At 40.8% G+C, this 15695-nt stretch overlaps 1 protein-coding gene across 4 annotated transcripts in view; it reads left to right on the forward strand.

The window, feature by feature from the left end:
• Nucleotides 1–15695, forward strand: part of LEKR1 (leucine, glutamate and lysine rich 1) — a 172680-nt gene that overhangs the window by 45987 nt on the left and 110998 nt on the right. For 3 of the 4 annotated variants that reach the window (XM_004598568.2, XM_058661480.1, XM_058661481.1), the window contains exons 4-5: nucleotides 10733–10852; nucleotides 15432–15607. In XM_004598568.2, the coding sequence (XP_004598625.2) occupies nucleotides 10733–10852; nucleotides 15432–15607 (296 nt within the window). The remainder of the gene's footprint in view (nucleotides 1–10732; nucleotides 10853–15431; nucleotides 15608–15695) is intronic. The other variant, XM_058661482.1, reaches the window with a different exon arrangement.

Below are 15695 nucleotides of genomic sequence, written 5' to 3' on the forward strand. Positions count from 1 at the left end.
GCTTTGTTTCTTTCACTTTCGGTACTAGTTTCAGGTAGAGATCGACTCTTCATGAACATCAATCCTGAGAACGCAAGCCACATTCTCTTTTAACCTGTTGGATGATATCTGCCTCAGATTAGGAAAGTTACATAGAAAAGTGCCTAAATCATTTTCATGGTGTATATTATATACTTTGTGAAACATCTAAGTTAGTAATCTGAGTATTTTTTAAACTCACATCATAATGTATTTCTCTGTGTCTCCATGCTTTGTAAACACTGTCTTGATTGATGTTACATTGATTGTATCAATAAACTTGATTGTTTTCATGCTGAGCATTGATATTACTCTCAGGAACTTTTCTTCTGCGAATTACTGTGATTATTGACTTTCTTGAAAACCAAAGCACACAGAAAAGGTTTTGCTATTTAAATCTGTCTTCTTAGACTAGAGGACGAGCAGTAGAATTCCGGGATGCAAGAATTTGTGTGTTTTGTGGTATAGCAGGGAAAGCTGCCACCTCTATGCCAATATTCTCTATGGGCACTAGTTCCCGTCCCAGCTGCTCCACTTCCCATCCAGCTCCCTGTTAATGGCCTGGGAAAAGCAACGGAAGATAGCTCGAGCTTGGGTCCCTGCTACCCATGTAGGAGACTTGGAAGAAGCTCCTGGATCCTGGCCTCAGCCTGGCCCAGCCCTGGCTCCTCGTGGAGTGAGCCTGTGGATAGAAGATATGTCTTTCCCTCTCTCTTGGTAACTGACTTTCCAAATAGAGAAATGAGCATTTTTAAGCTTCATGATGTGTAGTTTCAAAATATATTACAAAAAGACTATTGGGCCTGCCACAATGGCTCAGTGGTTAAATCCTTACCTTGCAAGCGCCAAAAAGATCCCATATGGGCATTGTTTTTTCTCCCAGCTGTTCCGCTTCCTGTCCAGCTCCCTGCTTGTGGTTTGGAAAAGCAATGGAGGGTGGCCCAAAGCCTTGGAACCCTGCACCCATGTGGGAGACCCAGAAGAAATTCCTGACTCCTGGCTTCGGATAGGGTCAGCTCCGATCACTGAGGCAATTTGGGGAGTAAGCCAGTGGATAGAAAATCTTTCTCTGTGTCTCTCCTTTTGTTTGTAAATCTGATCTGCCTTTTCAGTAAAAGTGAATAAATCTTTTGTTGTTGTCTATAATAAATTTATTTTATTTTTGATGATGTTTACATAATTGAGAAGGATATATGCCCATGTGGACAACCAGATATGGTGGGAAGGGTCAAGGAATGGGGGAAGGAGATGAGACAATTGCTGCTCTTTGTTTCTTCTTCTTGTATCTCTGAGAAGGGAGGAGGGAAGGGGAGAGGGCTGCTCCCGGCAGCCTCAACACGTCAGTACCTGGCCATGGGGGACAGCCACCCAGTGTTATTCTGTTCCCAAAAGTGAATAAATCTTAAAAAAACAAAACAGAACACAACAAGCAATTAACATTCATGCTGCAGCAAACAATATAGGAGAATGCTGTTTCATTGTATCTTGTCAATATTGGGTATATTTACTTTCTAATAGTATTGTTTTAATTTCCGTTTATTTGACTTTTAATTTTTTTAGCTCAGATATTACTTTTTTTTTTTAAAGATTTATTCATTTTATTACAGCCAGATATACATAGAGGAGGAGAGACGGAGAGGAAGATCTTCCATCCGATGATTTGCTCCCCAAGTGAGCCGCAACGGGCCGGTGCGCGCCGATCCGATGCCAGGAACCTGGAACCTCTTCCAGGTCTCCCACGCGGGTGCAGTGTCCCAATGCATTGGGCCGTCCTCGACTGCTTTCCCAGGCCACAATCAGGGAGCTGGATGGGAAGTGGAGCTGCCGGGATTAGAACCGGTGCCCATATGGGATCCCGGGGCTTTCAAGGCGAGGACTTTAGCCGCTAGGCCACGGCGCCGGGCCCCGGATATTACTTTTATTTTGCCTATTTATTATTTTAAAAATTCATGGTTTGTTTTGTTTTGTTTTTGTACTGTTAGGGACTGGCTGGAAATCAGTCTTCAAACTAGCCTCTTGTAAGTTCATTTTCATGTTGTAATGTGATACACCTTGGGCCATCTAGTATTAGTTAGGACTTTGAAATTTCACTCAACCTAACTTAGACAAAAAGAGTTTCGGGGAGCATAGGTTTCAAGGACAAATGGAACCGCCACAGGAGAGCCCCGTGCAGCCGGGCCCCAGGGCTTTTGTAAGCCAAGGCTGTGACCACCTCTAAGGGATCCCGTAATCATTCACCTGTGCCGCTCCTTGGCATGGGATCTACACTCTACAACTGTAAAGTAGCTTTCTCCACCAAGAAGGCAGAGCTTTGCTTCTAATGCTGCCCCCTGAGAGGCCGTCTGCGTCTTCTCTGATCTCTGGACACAGACCCTAGAGATGAGCTTGGACTGGGCAGCTGGGTCTGGGTTTGCTTTTCCTGGCCAGTTATGCTAGCTCACAGAACAGGAAAGCTTCCGTGGCAGTCCCGTGATTGGTCGAATAGAAAAAACCGCTCAATCGAGGGATGAGAATTTCCCGAAATTGTAACGGGGAGACAAATGAGCAGGTGATAATTATATTACAAGGAAAAATATACAAAGATTTTGTATACATTGTGCTGTTACTTAGAATGAGAAAGAAGAATGTTTAGCAATGACTGCTGTGTTACTAGAACTAACAGAACAATGAAAGAAGGAAGAAAGGAAATCCTTTCATTGAAGGAGAAGTTATGTTATTTCATTAAGGCTACTATCATCTCTTGCTATTCCTGGGGAATTGATTCCAGGATCCCATGGAGATACCAAAATTTGTAGTTATTTAAGTTCTTTTTATAAAATGGCATGGCCTTTGTGTATAGCACACATTCTCGCAAATAAGTTATCTCTGGATTACTTGTAGTACCCACTGCAATGTAAATTCTGTGGAATTGTTATGCTGTATTGTTTAAAAAATAATGACAAGCAAGATAGTATGTGTGTGTCCATTACAAATAATACCATTTTGTCTCTGAATGTTTTCCCCTTGAGATTGGTTGAAGGCACAGATACAGAATCCGTGGCTGCTGACAGCCTCCTGTTCTTTCAACTGATGAGAGCACTTAAGACAATGTTGTCTTCAAAATGTTTTTGCTTCCATTTTGGGAAATTATATGTCAGTCCTACAACATGGAATTATGTATCTCATTTTATTGTGTCAGTTTAGATTTTTAGCTTCTGTATTAGTGAAGCCTATGAGTATCATATTTAGTAAAAGGAAGACTTATTATTTTTTTAAAAAATTTTCTGCATATTAAAGAGACCAGTTGGAAATAGGGGTATACTTAAAGACTGAAATGAATGCAATTCAAATGAGATTAATTAAGTTAGATTTGTTTAAACGGCAGAATGATTCATCCCATCCAGGGTATCCTTTTCTTGCCACGTTGGGTACTATGTGTGCATTGATAGTGTACAAAATGATGATACTTGGACATAAAATTAAAGCCATCTATTTTAGTGATTAAGTTAGAATTTTGTAACTTAAGATGTAAATGGGTATCATATTGATTTTCTAAATAAAAGCAACAGAATATTACTCAATGGGCAATTGAATATTTGTATAAATAATTTTATTTCAGATATTGCCATGTTCCATATACTTGTATGTTAGTGGCATTTCTGACACTGTGCTTTCGTTTGTGGATAATTTCAAAGTTGGCATAGTTCCTGATAAGAGCTAAAGTGGCTTGGTTTCTGTCTCAGTGGCTTAACAAAGTGCTTAGGACTGGTCTGTGAAATTATAGTTCTTACTGCATCCAAAGTAATTCATCCAACCATATTTCTTAGACTCCCAGCCCCCTAAAAGTATTCCTAGTTTCTTGAAAGGTAATTTAATTGTGTGAATGCACTCAAGTAGCGGTGATTTCCACAAGAACATTTACAGAAGCCACATCTCGTAATCGGCAGTTGTATGTCAATTTCTGAAATTCGTTTCCGAGAACTCCTGGAGTGGCGTACTACCTTGTTTTGATTGATTTCTTTTTCGCAGGCCTGATTTTCCTCCTTGATATTTGGATGCCTTTCTCTACCAAGACCTTGATAGGATGTAATCCTGATAAATCCTCCTTCTTCATTTTTTCAGATCCTGAATTTTCTGTCATCTTTTATTGCTGCAAAGCAGTTTGGAGGAAAAGCTGAAAATAAATGGATCTTTAGAAGCAGGAGCTTGAAAAAAAAAAAGAGGGTAGATTACAGGTGGTAAAATCTCAGCACTGAAATGTCTAGTTTTCTTGTATGTTTTCTAAAGTGCTTGACAATAGAGATGGGAAAAGCTAAATGGGAACTTTAAAGGAGTTTTAGGGTACTCTCATCATTAGTAGTATTAATAGACAATCTAAATGAAAATTAGTGAAGAAGGGAGTTAATGCCTTTCTGCTGTTTGTTTTACTTCTCAGTGTTCCTCACACGGCCCATTTTAGGTTGTCTAAGAAAAACTGGAAAATGGAAAAAGGCAGTAAATGTGTTCCCCTGGGCGTGCTGACGAGAGAGTTATAATCCAAGTCCTGCAGCGCTCAGAACAAGACGATCTCCACTAGAACTTGCTGTCAGTGCCCACTGCTTTCAGGAACACTCTCTGCCTAGACAACATCGTGTCCTCACATCAGCACAGCGATCGGATTTCTGTGCAGAATTATGACTGTTAGAGAAAACAGTGTGCTGGCAGAGCACACACTGTATTGCAATATTTTGTGAACTGCTGATTTCATAAAGCTGATCTATGGAGTACAAATGAATATTTGTACTTTATCAGATTGATTTGAAAGAGGTAGCCTTAACATAGCCAAAACAGCATGAACTGATGTGTCCAGACTTCTCAAGGACTGTAAGCAGAGGCTTTTGAAGTGTGTTGGCCAGTTACTCTACAGAGTCTCCCTGAGTTTGGATTTGTCTGATTTGACTTGTAATTACACTGACTGTTGAGTGTGGCTGTGGATGTGGTTGGTACTCCCTTCTCCCAGCGTCCTGTCAGGTGTGCAAGTCAGTGTCATCATGTGTTACTAATGATGATGTCCGCCTCCATTGTTTGACAAAGCTGCTATTTCCTGTGTTCCTGCACTCAGATTATCTTTCCTTTCGTAATTATAAATATCTGAAAGTAGATACTTTGAGACTATGCACAAACTCTGTTTCCTGAAATTTTCACCTGTTTTATAAGCAACCACCATGAAGTTTGTCTGCATTAGGTAGTATTGTGCTTTGTGATGATAGTGATTTCTTTGTTTTGGTCCTTTTTTATTGGATTTTTTTTAGATGATTCTTCTGTCCTATTTGCTTATTCGGTTATTTCTTTCAGTGTGTACTCATTCATCTTTATTTTAGGGGTGACAGCAGCCAGTAGTGTAATATAACCATTGGGCTGTCATCTAGTACTTACACTTACTTTGTCATTTGGTTATTCCAGTTTTGGACATTTAGGAATGCTGAGTTTCCGCGTCACACCCAACTCCCTCTCTGTTGAGCCATTCCTTACTTTTTGGCATCATGAAATGTCCTCAGCTCATCTTGAATTTTCCCTTGTTCAGTCCTGGAAACAACCAGTTAAGATGCTCTGACACCATGTAGTTGGAGGATGGCACTGAAAAACCGAGATCCGGGCACTGGGTGTTTTCATTGCTGCTGGGTGATCTTGCTGCTGAGTATTTCATGTGTTTGTTGCTTGAATTTCTTTCAGATGATGATGCTCATTTTGTTCATTCATTGCTTTTTAATAAATACATTTAAGTTTATAAAATTTTATTCTGAGTACTTGATTTTTAGTGTTTCCATTACAATTCCCAAAATATTCATAATTTTCTCTTTTATTTTCTTTTCCAACAATTATTAGGTGTATTTAAATTCTCAAGTATATTTTTTACTGCTATTATTAATTTTTATGCAATTTTGTTGCAAATAAACATGTATGTATTATTTTTTATTTTTAAGAATACATTAAGATTTTTGACAACATGTCAAAAAATTTAGCTTGTTCATTGTGTTATGAAATTCTCAATAGCCTTACCTATTTTTTCAAATTATTTTAACCTCATTTTTATGAGAAATGTTAATATTTTCCATTATAATTATTTTTCCATTGGAATTTAAGATAATCAAGGGCTAGGTACTTGGCATAGCAGTTAAGATGGCACGTGACCCCGCATCCTGCATCAGCATTCCTGGATTCGTGGCGTGCTGCCACTCCCTGTCCAGTGTTCTGCTCATGTGTTCCTTCGGAGGCAGCAGGCAATGACTGGGGTAAACCAGCAAATGGAAGATCTCTCTCTCTTTCTGCGTCTTTCAGTTGACTTGTGTTATTTAACAGACAGACAGGTAGAAGACTCTCCCATTCTTTCCTTCCCCAAATGCCCACACAGACATGGCTGGGCCAAGCAGAAATCGGGAGCCAAGAACCCAAGTCCGGACCTTGTAGGTGAGTGGCAGTAAGCTAGCTACTGGATGCATTGCCCACTGCCTTTCTGGGGTGACATTAGCAGGAAGCTGGAATATGAAGTGAAGTCAAGGCTTCAACCCAGCTGCCATGGGATTAGATATGGGCATCCCAGTGACGTCTAACCTGCTGAGCTAAACACTGACCCCTATTCATTGGATTTTTAAGTTACATTTTTGGGTATGCATGAGTTCCTGATCATCATTTTCCATTAAAATGGAAAAGTCTTTTGTTTCATGTTTAATATGACTTTATGTCTTGCGCAGATGCTTGGCACATCAGTGAAGTTGCTACTTAGGGCGCTTTAGTCCATGTCAGAGTGATTGAGTTCAAGTCCTAGTGAAAGCAGAAGAAAAGTAAAATGGTAAAATGGTAGAGAAAGAATAATATGATTATTATATCTGCCAAAAAAATTTTGTATCTACATAATAGGAACTTCTTGAAAAAGAGAAAATGGATCTGGTGCGGTAGCCTAGTGGCTAAAGTCCTTGCCTTGCACACACCGAGATCCCATATGGGCGCCAGTTCGTACCCAGGCAGCCCCATTTCTTTTTTTTTTTTAAAGATTTATTTATTTTATTACAAAGTCAGATATACAGACAGGAGGAGAGACAGAGAGGAAGATCTTCCGTCCAATGATTCACTCCCCAAGTGAGCCGCAATGGCTGGTGCGCACCAATCCGAAGCCGGGAACCTGGAACCTCTTCCGGGTCTCCCATGCGGGTGCAGGGTCCCGATGCATTGGGCCGTCCTCAACTGCTTTCCCAGGCCACAAGCAGGGAGCTGGATGGGAAGTGGAGCTGCCGGGATTAGAACCGGCGCCCATATGGAATCCTGGGGCGTTCAAGGCGAGGACTTTAGCCGCTAGGCCACGGCGCCGGGCCCGCAGCCCCATTTCTCTCCCAGCTCTCTGCTTGTGGCCTGGGAAAGCAGTTGAGGACGGCCCAGTCTTGGGACCCTGTGCTCGTGTGAGAGACCTGGAAGAGGCTCCGGGCTTCTTGCCAATACAGCAGCTTGGGGAAAGACTCAATGGACAAAAGATCATTCTCTCGGTCTCTCCTCTAAATATCTGATTAAAAAAAGAAAGAAAGAGAAGAAAAAGGGATAATGTAAAGGGAAAACCATTCCTTCTAGCTGAAAATTTCTGAAAATGAAGAATGCTAGTTTCCATAATATGTTTTCACTAAGGGCCCAGCATAGAAATTGACAGTAATGTGGTGCCATAGTGCCATCAAATGTAAGAATCCCAAGTGAAAAGAGAAAATAAAAACCTTCCAGAACAATGTGTGAAGTGGGAAGAGGGAGGCAGAGGGAGATCTGGCATGTTTCACACAAGGAGGTGGGAAGGAGAGTGCAGTGCGGCTGGCGCTTCGGCAGCCCCAGTGGGCCTTGCAGGCGCGACAGCAGTGCCACCAGTCTCTGGTCATTTTTTTTTCATCAGTGTTTCTGTATCAGTCAAACTGTGCATCCTGAGCTAAAATAAAAGCATTACAGCCACTTGGCTTACCCGGTTTACCTCTGACACACACAGATTTTGTGTTCTGGGTAGGGAGGTAAGCTAGGAGGGAAGAACCAGGATCTGGGAGAACGGGCGTGAAAAAGAGATGAGGACCATTCCGGAAGCGACAGGGAAGCTAAGCCAGTCCCAGGATGCAAACTTTAGTTAAAGCAAGGCAACTTTAGCCTAGAGTAAAGGAATAGCTGTCTCTTGGAAGAAGCACTTCCTGGAAAAGAAGACGTATGGGAAGATTATCAGCTGTGACTGAAGGTTTGAGAGGTGAATAGGAGAATTACGCTTCTGTTAATGCTGGAAGGGGAAGCAGTGATGGGCAAACCAAAAAATCAAGAAAGGAGGCAATTTTTACTCTAGGAACCACAGAAAGTTGCACGAGAAAATCATTGTAATTATGGCATAAAATGTGACTCAATGCAAATACTGAAAGTAATTTAACAAAAAAGGGTTTTATTCAACCATACAGGGGTGATAAGGAGAGGAAAGGTGTGTGTGTGTGTGTGTGTGTGTGTGCCAGGTAGTGTATGTATGTGTAGAAGGGTCACTTCTTAGTAATTATCTCTCCCCCCTTTTTTTCTATATTGGTAACAGATGTTTGAATGTATCTGGCATCTTCTTTTCCTAGTTAAGATACTATATCTCCCGGCTTCCCCTGCAGGGAGCTGTAGCCATGTATCTAAGTTCCCCAGAAGTTTCAGTGCTATTTCCAGATGCTTGACTTTAAAAAGATGGTAATATAAACAACATGAGTGTGTGTGTGTGTGTGTGTATAAATATATATTCTAGATTATATGTTATTCAAGATAATATGTATAATGAAATATTAAGAATAGCAGGATAAACATATAGCACTAAATTTAGAAGAAGCAGGAAAACTGCATTTGTTTTTTCTTACAAAGCTTTCAATCATACTTGACATCTTAAATTATATATGTTTCATACAATTATTATTTATTAACTATTGCATTCACTTATGAATGCATGCTCATAAAAATTTGAACAGTAAGAAGAAAATAGAATAAAAGTTCTGCCTCTCATCTGGGGGCAGCTGGGCCAGGCCAGGCTGCAGCACCTGCCAGTAAATGTGGAGGTGAGATGGGCCATGCCAGACTGAGCCCAGCACACTTGAGACCCTGGGGAAGGGAGGAGTGTGAGCCTGGTAGGTGGATGCAGGGAGCTCGCCTGCTGGGCCACAACTCGCACAGACAATGTGAGAACTGATATCGGGCAGATCAGACCCGGCAGGGATACAACACCTGTTGGCCTGCACGTGAACTGGGTTAGAGGGAGAGCCAGGCCGGGCTAACTGACTGTACCCACTGGTACAATCATAGGCCAGAATAAGAGCAGGCTGGTTAGACTTTGCCACAGAATCAATTGGCAAGTTCTGGGAATGGGGACTATTCCTGTCAAGCTAGACTGCAGAACCATCTGGAGAGTCTCAATATGGGACTGGGAGTGGGCCCAGTAGGGCAACTGTGGGCACCTCTCTGACGGATTGCAGCTCTCACTTGTGAGCATGAGAACCAGGACTGGGGGCAGGCCTGGCTAGACAGGTGGTGGCACCTGCCAGCATGAATGTGGGCTGGATTGTGAGGTGAGTTATGTTGTTAGGCTTCAATGCCCATTGACATGTATAAGAGCTTAATGGGATGTGGAACAGACTGGACCAGTCTGCTGTACAAATTGGTAAGCACAGGAACCAGGGCTTGGAGCGGGCCTGGTGGGGGTTATTGGGGGTTACTCTGACTAGGCTGCAGTTCCTGATGGTGTACATCAGGGCAGAGTGTATGATGGACAGGATTGGGTTAGGATGTAGCCTCGAGACAGGACTGGAAACAAAACTGACCTAGCAATTAAAACTATCGGTGTGTGTGTAGGCTGAAATGGGTGACAGACAGAAACAGACCCCATCCCAGCAAGCACACACAGGAGTCAGGTCTGGGGTCACGTCACGTGAAGTTTCTCTGGAGATTCCCCCAGCTGAACCGCTGGACTCAGAACTCTAATCGTGAGGAGAATTGCAGGGTCTGTGGTTTGACTGTGGAGTGCATGTATCAGAGCTGGGCCTCCTCAGTGGCTTGGATGGAGCTGTGGACAGCATGCCCAGATGCACATGGAGATTATGGCAGTCCATTGGAGCCTGCAGAAGACAGCTGATGCCATAGTAGAGCAAGGAGGGCAGAGCTGATTAATCTACTACCCAGCCAAACACTGACAGCAAATATCTGAGCAAATGGAGACTCTAAGGTGGACTTGGGAAGGATTTTCTCATCCTTGGATGGATGAGATCGACTGCATTGCAGAACTATCAACCACTTGAACAGGACCCTGGGATGACATCAAGTGGCCGTTCCCCATCCCTGGGTAATGAGGCGGTTGGGCGATTGGGTACAGCTTCTCTCTTTATCTCTGTTTTCCCCAGGATACAGGAGGAAGAAAATGTAGAAATGGTGGTCTCACCTGCTTTCCCCTGACCCTCTACCCTTCCCACCCTAATCAACTGTGTAAACATCATCAAAAATAAAATTAAAAAAAGGAAAGCTCTGCCCCTCGTCAATATTGAGCACCTTTTCCTGTAACTTCAATTCTCCTCTCTGGGAATACTGACTGGTCCATGCGTGTCTGTCTCTCCTTTTATACATTTAAATAGTGTCCTTATAGGTTTTAATTGAAGTTATTTATTGTCATTTAAAAACAGTCCTCAAAAAGGAAAGCTTTAACCTAACAATCTATGTTGTTTCTCTATGTTTTTAGAATTCTAGATGCAAACATGCAGTTAAAAAGTCAACAAGATGAATGCCAGAGAGTTCAGAAAGAATTGAATCATTTGCAACTTGAGTTAAAAACTAAACATAAACAATCACAGGTCTTCAGGTAAGATTATCTTGAAAGAATTGAAAATATGCATTTAATTATTAATTTTATAATCAAAGTAATCTGATTTCTGTCTGATATTTCTGAGTGTCTGGTATAATTGAGAAAAATAGAAACAACCTCACTTTTTCAGAAAAAAAGTCTGGATCGAGAGTCTTGTTAATAAACTATAAACTGGGGAAGCATTATGTTCTTTTAGCACTTTGTGCCCATTGTTATTTTGCAGTCACATTTAGAATGGAAGACCATGTTTCCTCTTGCCCAGTGTGTACCTTTTTATTAATCTCTTAAGTGATGGATAGTCCAGTGACATGGAAAGTAAGTAACAGATTAGGGGAACTTCCCAAATAGTGATAGTACAGCCCCTGAATTTAGAAATTTCTAACATAAATAATGCTAATTCTTTTTTCTTTAAATCTTTATTTATTTGAAAGGCAGAATTACAGAGAGAAAAGGAGTGGGGGGGGGGGGATGTGAGGGGAGAGGGGAAGTGGGGGTGGGGAAGGAGGAGAGGGGGGGGAGAGGGGGAGGAGGAGCAACAGGAAGAGGAAATGCGTCTTCACATCCCAAATGCCTGCTACAGCCTAGTCATTACCAGAAATGCTCTGTTAAAAAATTCTGTGACCCAATAATTTGTTTATACATTATTGTTATAACCTATTGGGGGCCTACCTTATGTTCAGTAAATAGTTGTTGAATGAATGAAATATACGGAAAAAATAGACGTCTTTTTTTGCCATCAGGAATCCTTCTGACCTTTTCTTAGATATCTGATATTGAACCGGCAGGATAATGTCACCCAGGTGACTCCAGCTCCCCTGTTGTAATCACGACCATGAGTATTAGTTCTCGGTTCCTATAACAGAGCTGATCCGAGCCTTCCAAGGAAGTCTTATCCACCCATGCCCCAGGAATGGTGGGATTGAATAGATGTTAATGGTTGTACTGGAAATACATGAAATAATTTCTACTGTTTCAGGTTTTTATGGGATTGATACACTTGACCCTCATTCGCATCTTTGCATGGCATTTGCAGTATTATAAGATTTTCAAGAAACTTACACATATCTAAATGTCATTTTTGAATGTTATTTCTATATCCTAAATTTTATTATCATTGGGTTGTACTCTTTAACTGCTTATTTTGTTTACAAATTTTCAATAGATCTGTGATTTTTGTTCATTTTTAATTAAAAGGTGACAAATTAGGGGCATGAACTCTGATGTATATATTACATGTATATATAATGTATGAAAGTGATAGTACAACAATTTTGGAAGTAACTACTTAACTAGATACTTAATACAAGTTGGAAGTTTGTGGTGGATTCATGTCATTACTGGTTTTATTTTATTCTTACTGTTAGGCACATGGCACAAGAACAAGCCTTATTGGTAAAAATCCAAGCAAAGATTATAGGGCCCAGTGCCTTTTGTTGCATCATTGGAAGCTGATTTTTAACTATCTTACTGATTCTTTTAAAATATATATTTTGAAGTAGTAAACTTAGTGATGGCTCAAAATGAGTTTATAATCTCCCCTGCTAAAGAGGTAAGGGAAAGAAGCCTGAGCTTGAGTTCTGGAGCTCAGAAGGAACTATGAACAAATTAATGATCTGTGTTTTGGGGTCACATTGCTCTTTCAAAATTCTCCTCTCATTTGTTTAATTACAATGGGGCTTAATCACCCTGCCTGCAGCAGAGCTGCTTCCTGCTGCTTGCTTCTCCTGACATCATTTCTAGCCTGTCTTTTGCAAGGGAGGAAGGAGGAGGAAGCGTGTTAAATCTCATTTGGTTCAACACAGCGGCTGTCAGGACAGAGTGTCCTTTGAAAATGGAAACCAACCCTAGGCTGCCAGAAAGCAGTTGTAGGATCTGCACATCTGTGTCTGCTTCTAGATGGCTGAACAGGAGCCCACAGGAAGGAATCCTCGGCGTTCTGCTTGGAGGCCTTGGCAGTGCTCATCTCCCAGCATCTTAGAACAGTTAAGGTGACCAGTATACACAGTTTCACTGTGAATCACTGTGTTTCAGTCTCTCACTCAAGGCTTCCTTCCTGCAAGGTTCTGGGAAGGTTCCAGGTGAAAGTAAAATGAGCTTAAAGGAACTGGTTAAAAATTACCTGTATACTTCTGTCTCTTCTTATGTCCCACCTCTGATGCCGGTCTGCCGTGGGGGGTAGGCAAAGCCATTTGAGAAACCTGAATGAGGGAAAGTTAACTTGGAAAAACAGCATGATAATTGCTATTTGGAAATGCCTTTTTAAATGTTTATTTATTGGAAAGATAAGGGAGACAAAAAGAGAGAGCTCCAGACTGCTGAACCACCCACCAAATTAAATCAACCAAACCCATGAAGAGAAAGATAAATTTTCAGCAAATATTCTTGGATTATTTGATAATCCGCTGAAAATGAGTTAACTATTAAAATGAACTGGAAAAAACTTTCTTGTTAATTTTACAAAAATTTCTTACATCACTGAATATAACATTAAAATCGCAATACACTAAAGGAGTTGAAAAACTGTTTCTTGAGTATGATTATTTCAAAAAGAATTTAAGATTAGTCACTATTAGGAAACAGACACAGAACAAAGGAAAAGACTGGGTAGATATTCACAGCCAAATAGGATTTATTATCAAAGAGAAAGCATGGCAGGAAGCTGCCTACCTCGTGTAGACGGAGTGAACATGTGCTGGGGGTCCAGTCGTTCTGCTGCTGGGCCTTGTTAAATAGTGCTGGGAGTGGGAAAGTGGACAGGGATTTCAACCTTGGTGCCTCTGTTCCTCTTACTGCTGGTGGTGGAAAGAAAACGCAGGTTAGGGTGGTGTTTTGAAAGGCAGTGAGGGGACTGGCTCTGTTGACTGGGAGTGCAAATGGCTCCTGGGTCCTGGCCCCTTCAGTCACTTTCCCAGGAAACTTAAAAATGCAAAAAATCGTAACATAATCATCTGTGAGGAAAACTCGTAAGAATTTCCTTAAATTGGACAACATGAAATATTTGTATGGCATTACCACAAATGAGTTCTGGGGCCAAAAGATCTTTCTGAGCTACTATTAAAAGAAAAATTAATGGTCATGTTAGGTAAAAAGCTGTATCATCTTCATATTATCTCCATTTCAGTAATGTTATAAAATGATCTCATAAAAAATATGAGTGTAGGACATCCAAAATTGTAGCAAAATATATTGTAGAGCTGTTACAGTTATATTGCTGTGAAGTTGCATTGTTTATTGTATTTTATAGTAGTAGCACCTGTCAAATTTCAATATTCTTTGTAGTGAATTTCTATAAACGTATACTTTCTAGCTTAACTTTACAGTCATCCTTTTGATATCTTTTTTTAAGAAATCATATGAATTATGCCCCCACAAAACTTGGACCTATTCCTAACTGATAATTTTGATTTTTGTTTCTTGCCTCTCTGTCTATAAATGCCGGGACATTCACATGTCTTTTCTTCCTTTCAATGCCCTCGTAGGCCCTGACCCCCATTTCTGTGGCTTGATCTCAGCAGCCACCTCATGTGAGGCGTTTCAGCACGCTGACTTAGTTTTACCGCTACTCTCTGCTCAGTCAGCCCCTGCCCCTACATTCTGAACATTGCTCTTAGCCTGTGTGCAGGTTGAGTCATTCCCTAGGCTTCTGGCCTCTCCGGGTGGGGTGGGGGGATACCCTGCAGAGCACACTGACTCACACTGTCCTGTTTTCTAGATATTCCATTATCCTCTGCCTTTTCTGACACAATTCTTTTGGTTTTTCCCATAAGTCCTATTGCCCTTTGGGATTCTTTTCTGTTTTAGTAACTTAAGCGATCGTGTTTAGTGTGTATTTATTGTACTTGGCACTCGTCGCTTACCTCTTCCCACTGAGGAGGAATCTGCGCTCATTCCTTTGTTCTTGTTTCCTGAGTGTACACCGTGTGATAGGCAGTGCTAGCCGCTAGGGAGCTTGTTATAGGCAAGGTATGACCTCTGCTTCCTACAGCTGTACAGGAACCTAAATAGCATCTATGCAGTGTACCTTCATGGCTTCAGTCATTGCCTTTTTCCTCATAGCTCCTAAATCTTTGTATCTTGAAGTCTTTCATAATTATTAAGGAATTTTTAGCCAAGATATCTGAAAATTATTTCACTTTTCAGTAAATAAAAATCAGCGAGATGGCAAGAAGCATGATGTTTCTGAGCTGTGGCATTTGATGAAGTGAAAGCACGGGGTCAGCAGCTTTAAGTGGTCTATTTATTTATTATTATTCTAGATTTTCCATCATCTATAAACCCATATTATGTGGGAAGAATGCTATCAAAGAGTTGCAGAAAAGATAGGTAGAAAATCTTTCTTTGAAGTGAAAGTAGTGAGCAAGTGAAAACGGATGGGAAGTACTATCTGCCTCAGTCTGCTCGAACTTGTTCTTGTTTATATAAACTCTTCAGGCACCATTCGAACAGCACCTCCTTTTACTTTCAGAATTGTCTCCAGGTACAGTGGACTAAATGGGCACTCTAAAATCATTGTATGAGAAAACATTTGTTATTGTGATTTCTCTTTTTTAAAATCCTAATTTTTATTACTTTACAGTCAGAGATCGCTGGAATACAAATATTTCTGGAATAAGACTCTTTCTTTACTTGCCTTTACTAAAAGAGAGTTAACCACTATTAAAAATGAAGTGTATGATAATTTTCAAAACTGGACTTTGCTGAAAGGAGAAGTTTTTCTACAAATTAAATCTATAAGTGAAACGGCCTTGACAGGTTTGTTTATTATATTTAGAACATAATCTCCTTTTTTCTGTAAATGATACATCATGGGTAAGAAAAGAATGATATTTAATTCTGTATA

This window comes from Ochotona princeps, chromosome 3 (assembly GCF_030435755.1).
Source record: "Ochotona princeps isolate mOchPri1 chromosome 3, mOchPri1.hap1, whole genome shotgun sequence".
NCBI lineage: Eukaryota > Metazoa > Chordata > Mammalia > Lagomorpha > Ochotonidae > Ochotona > Ochotona princeps.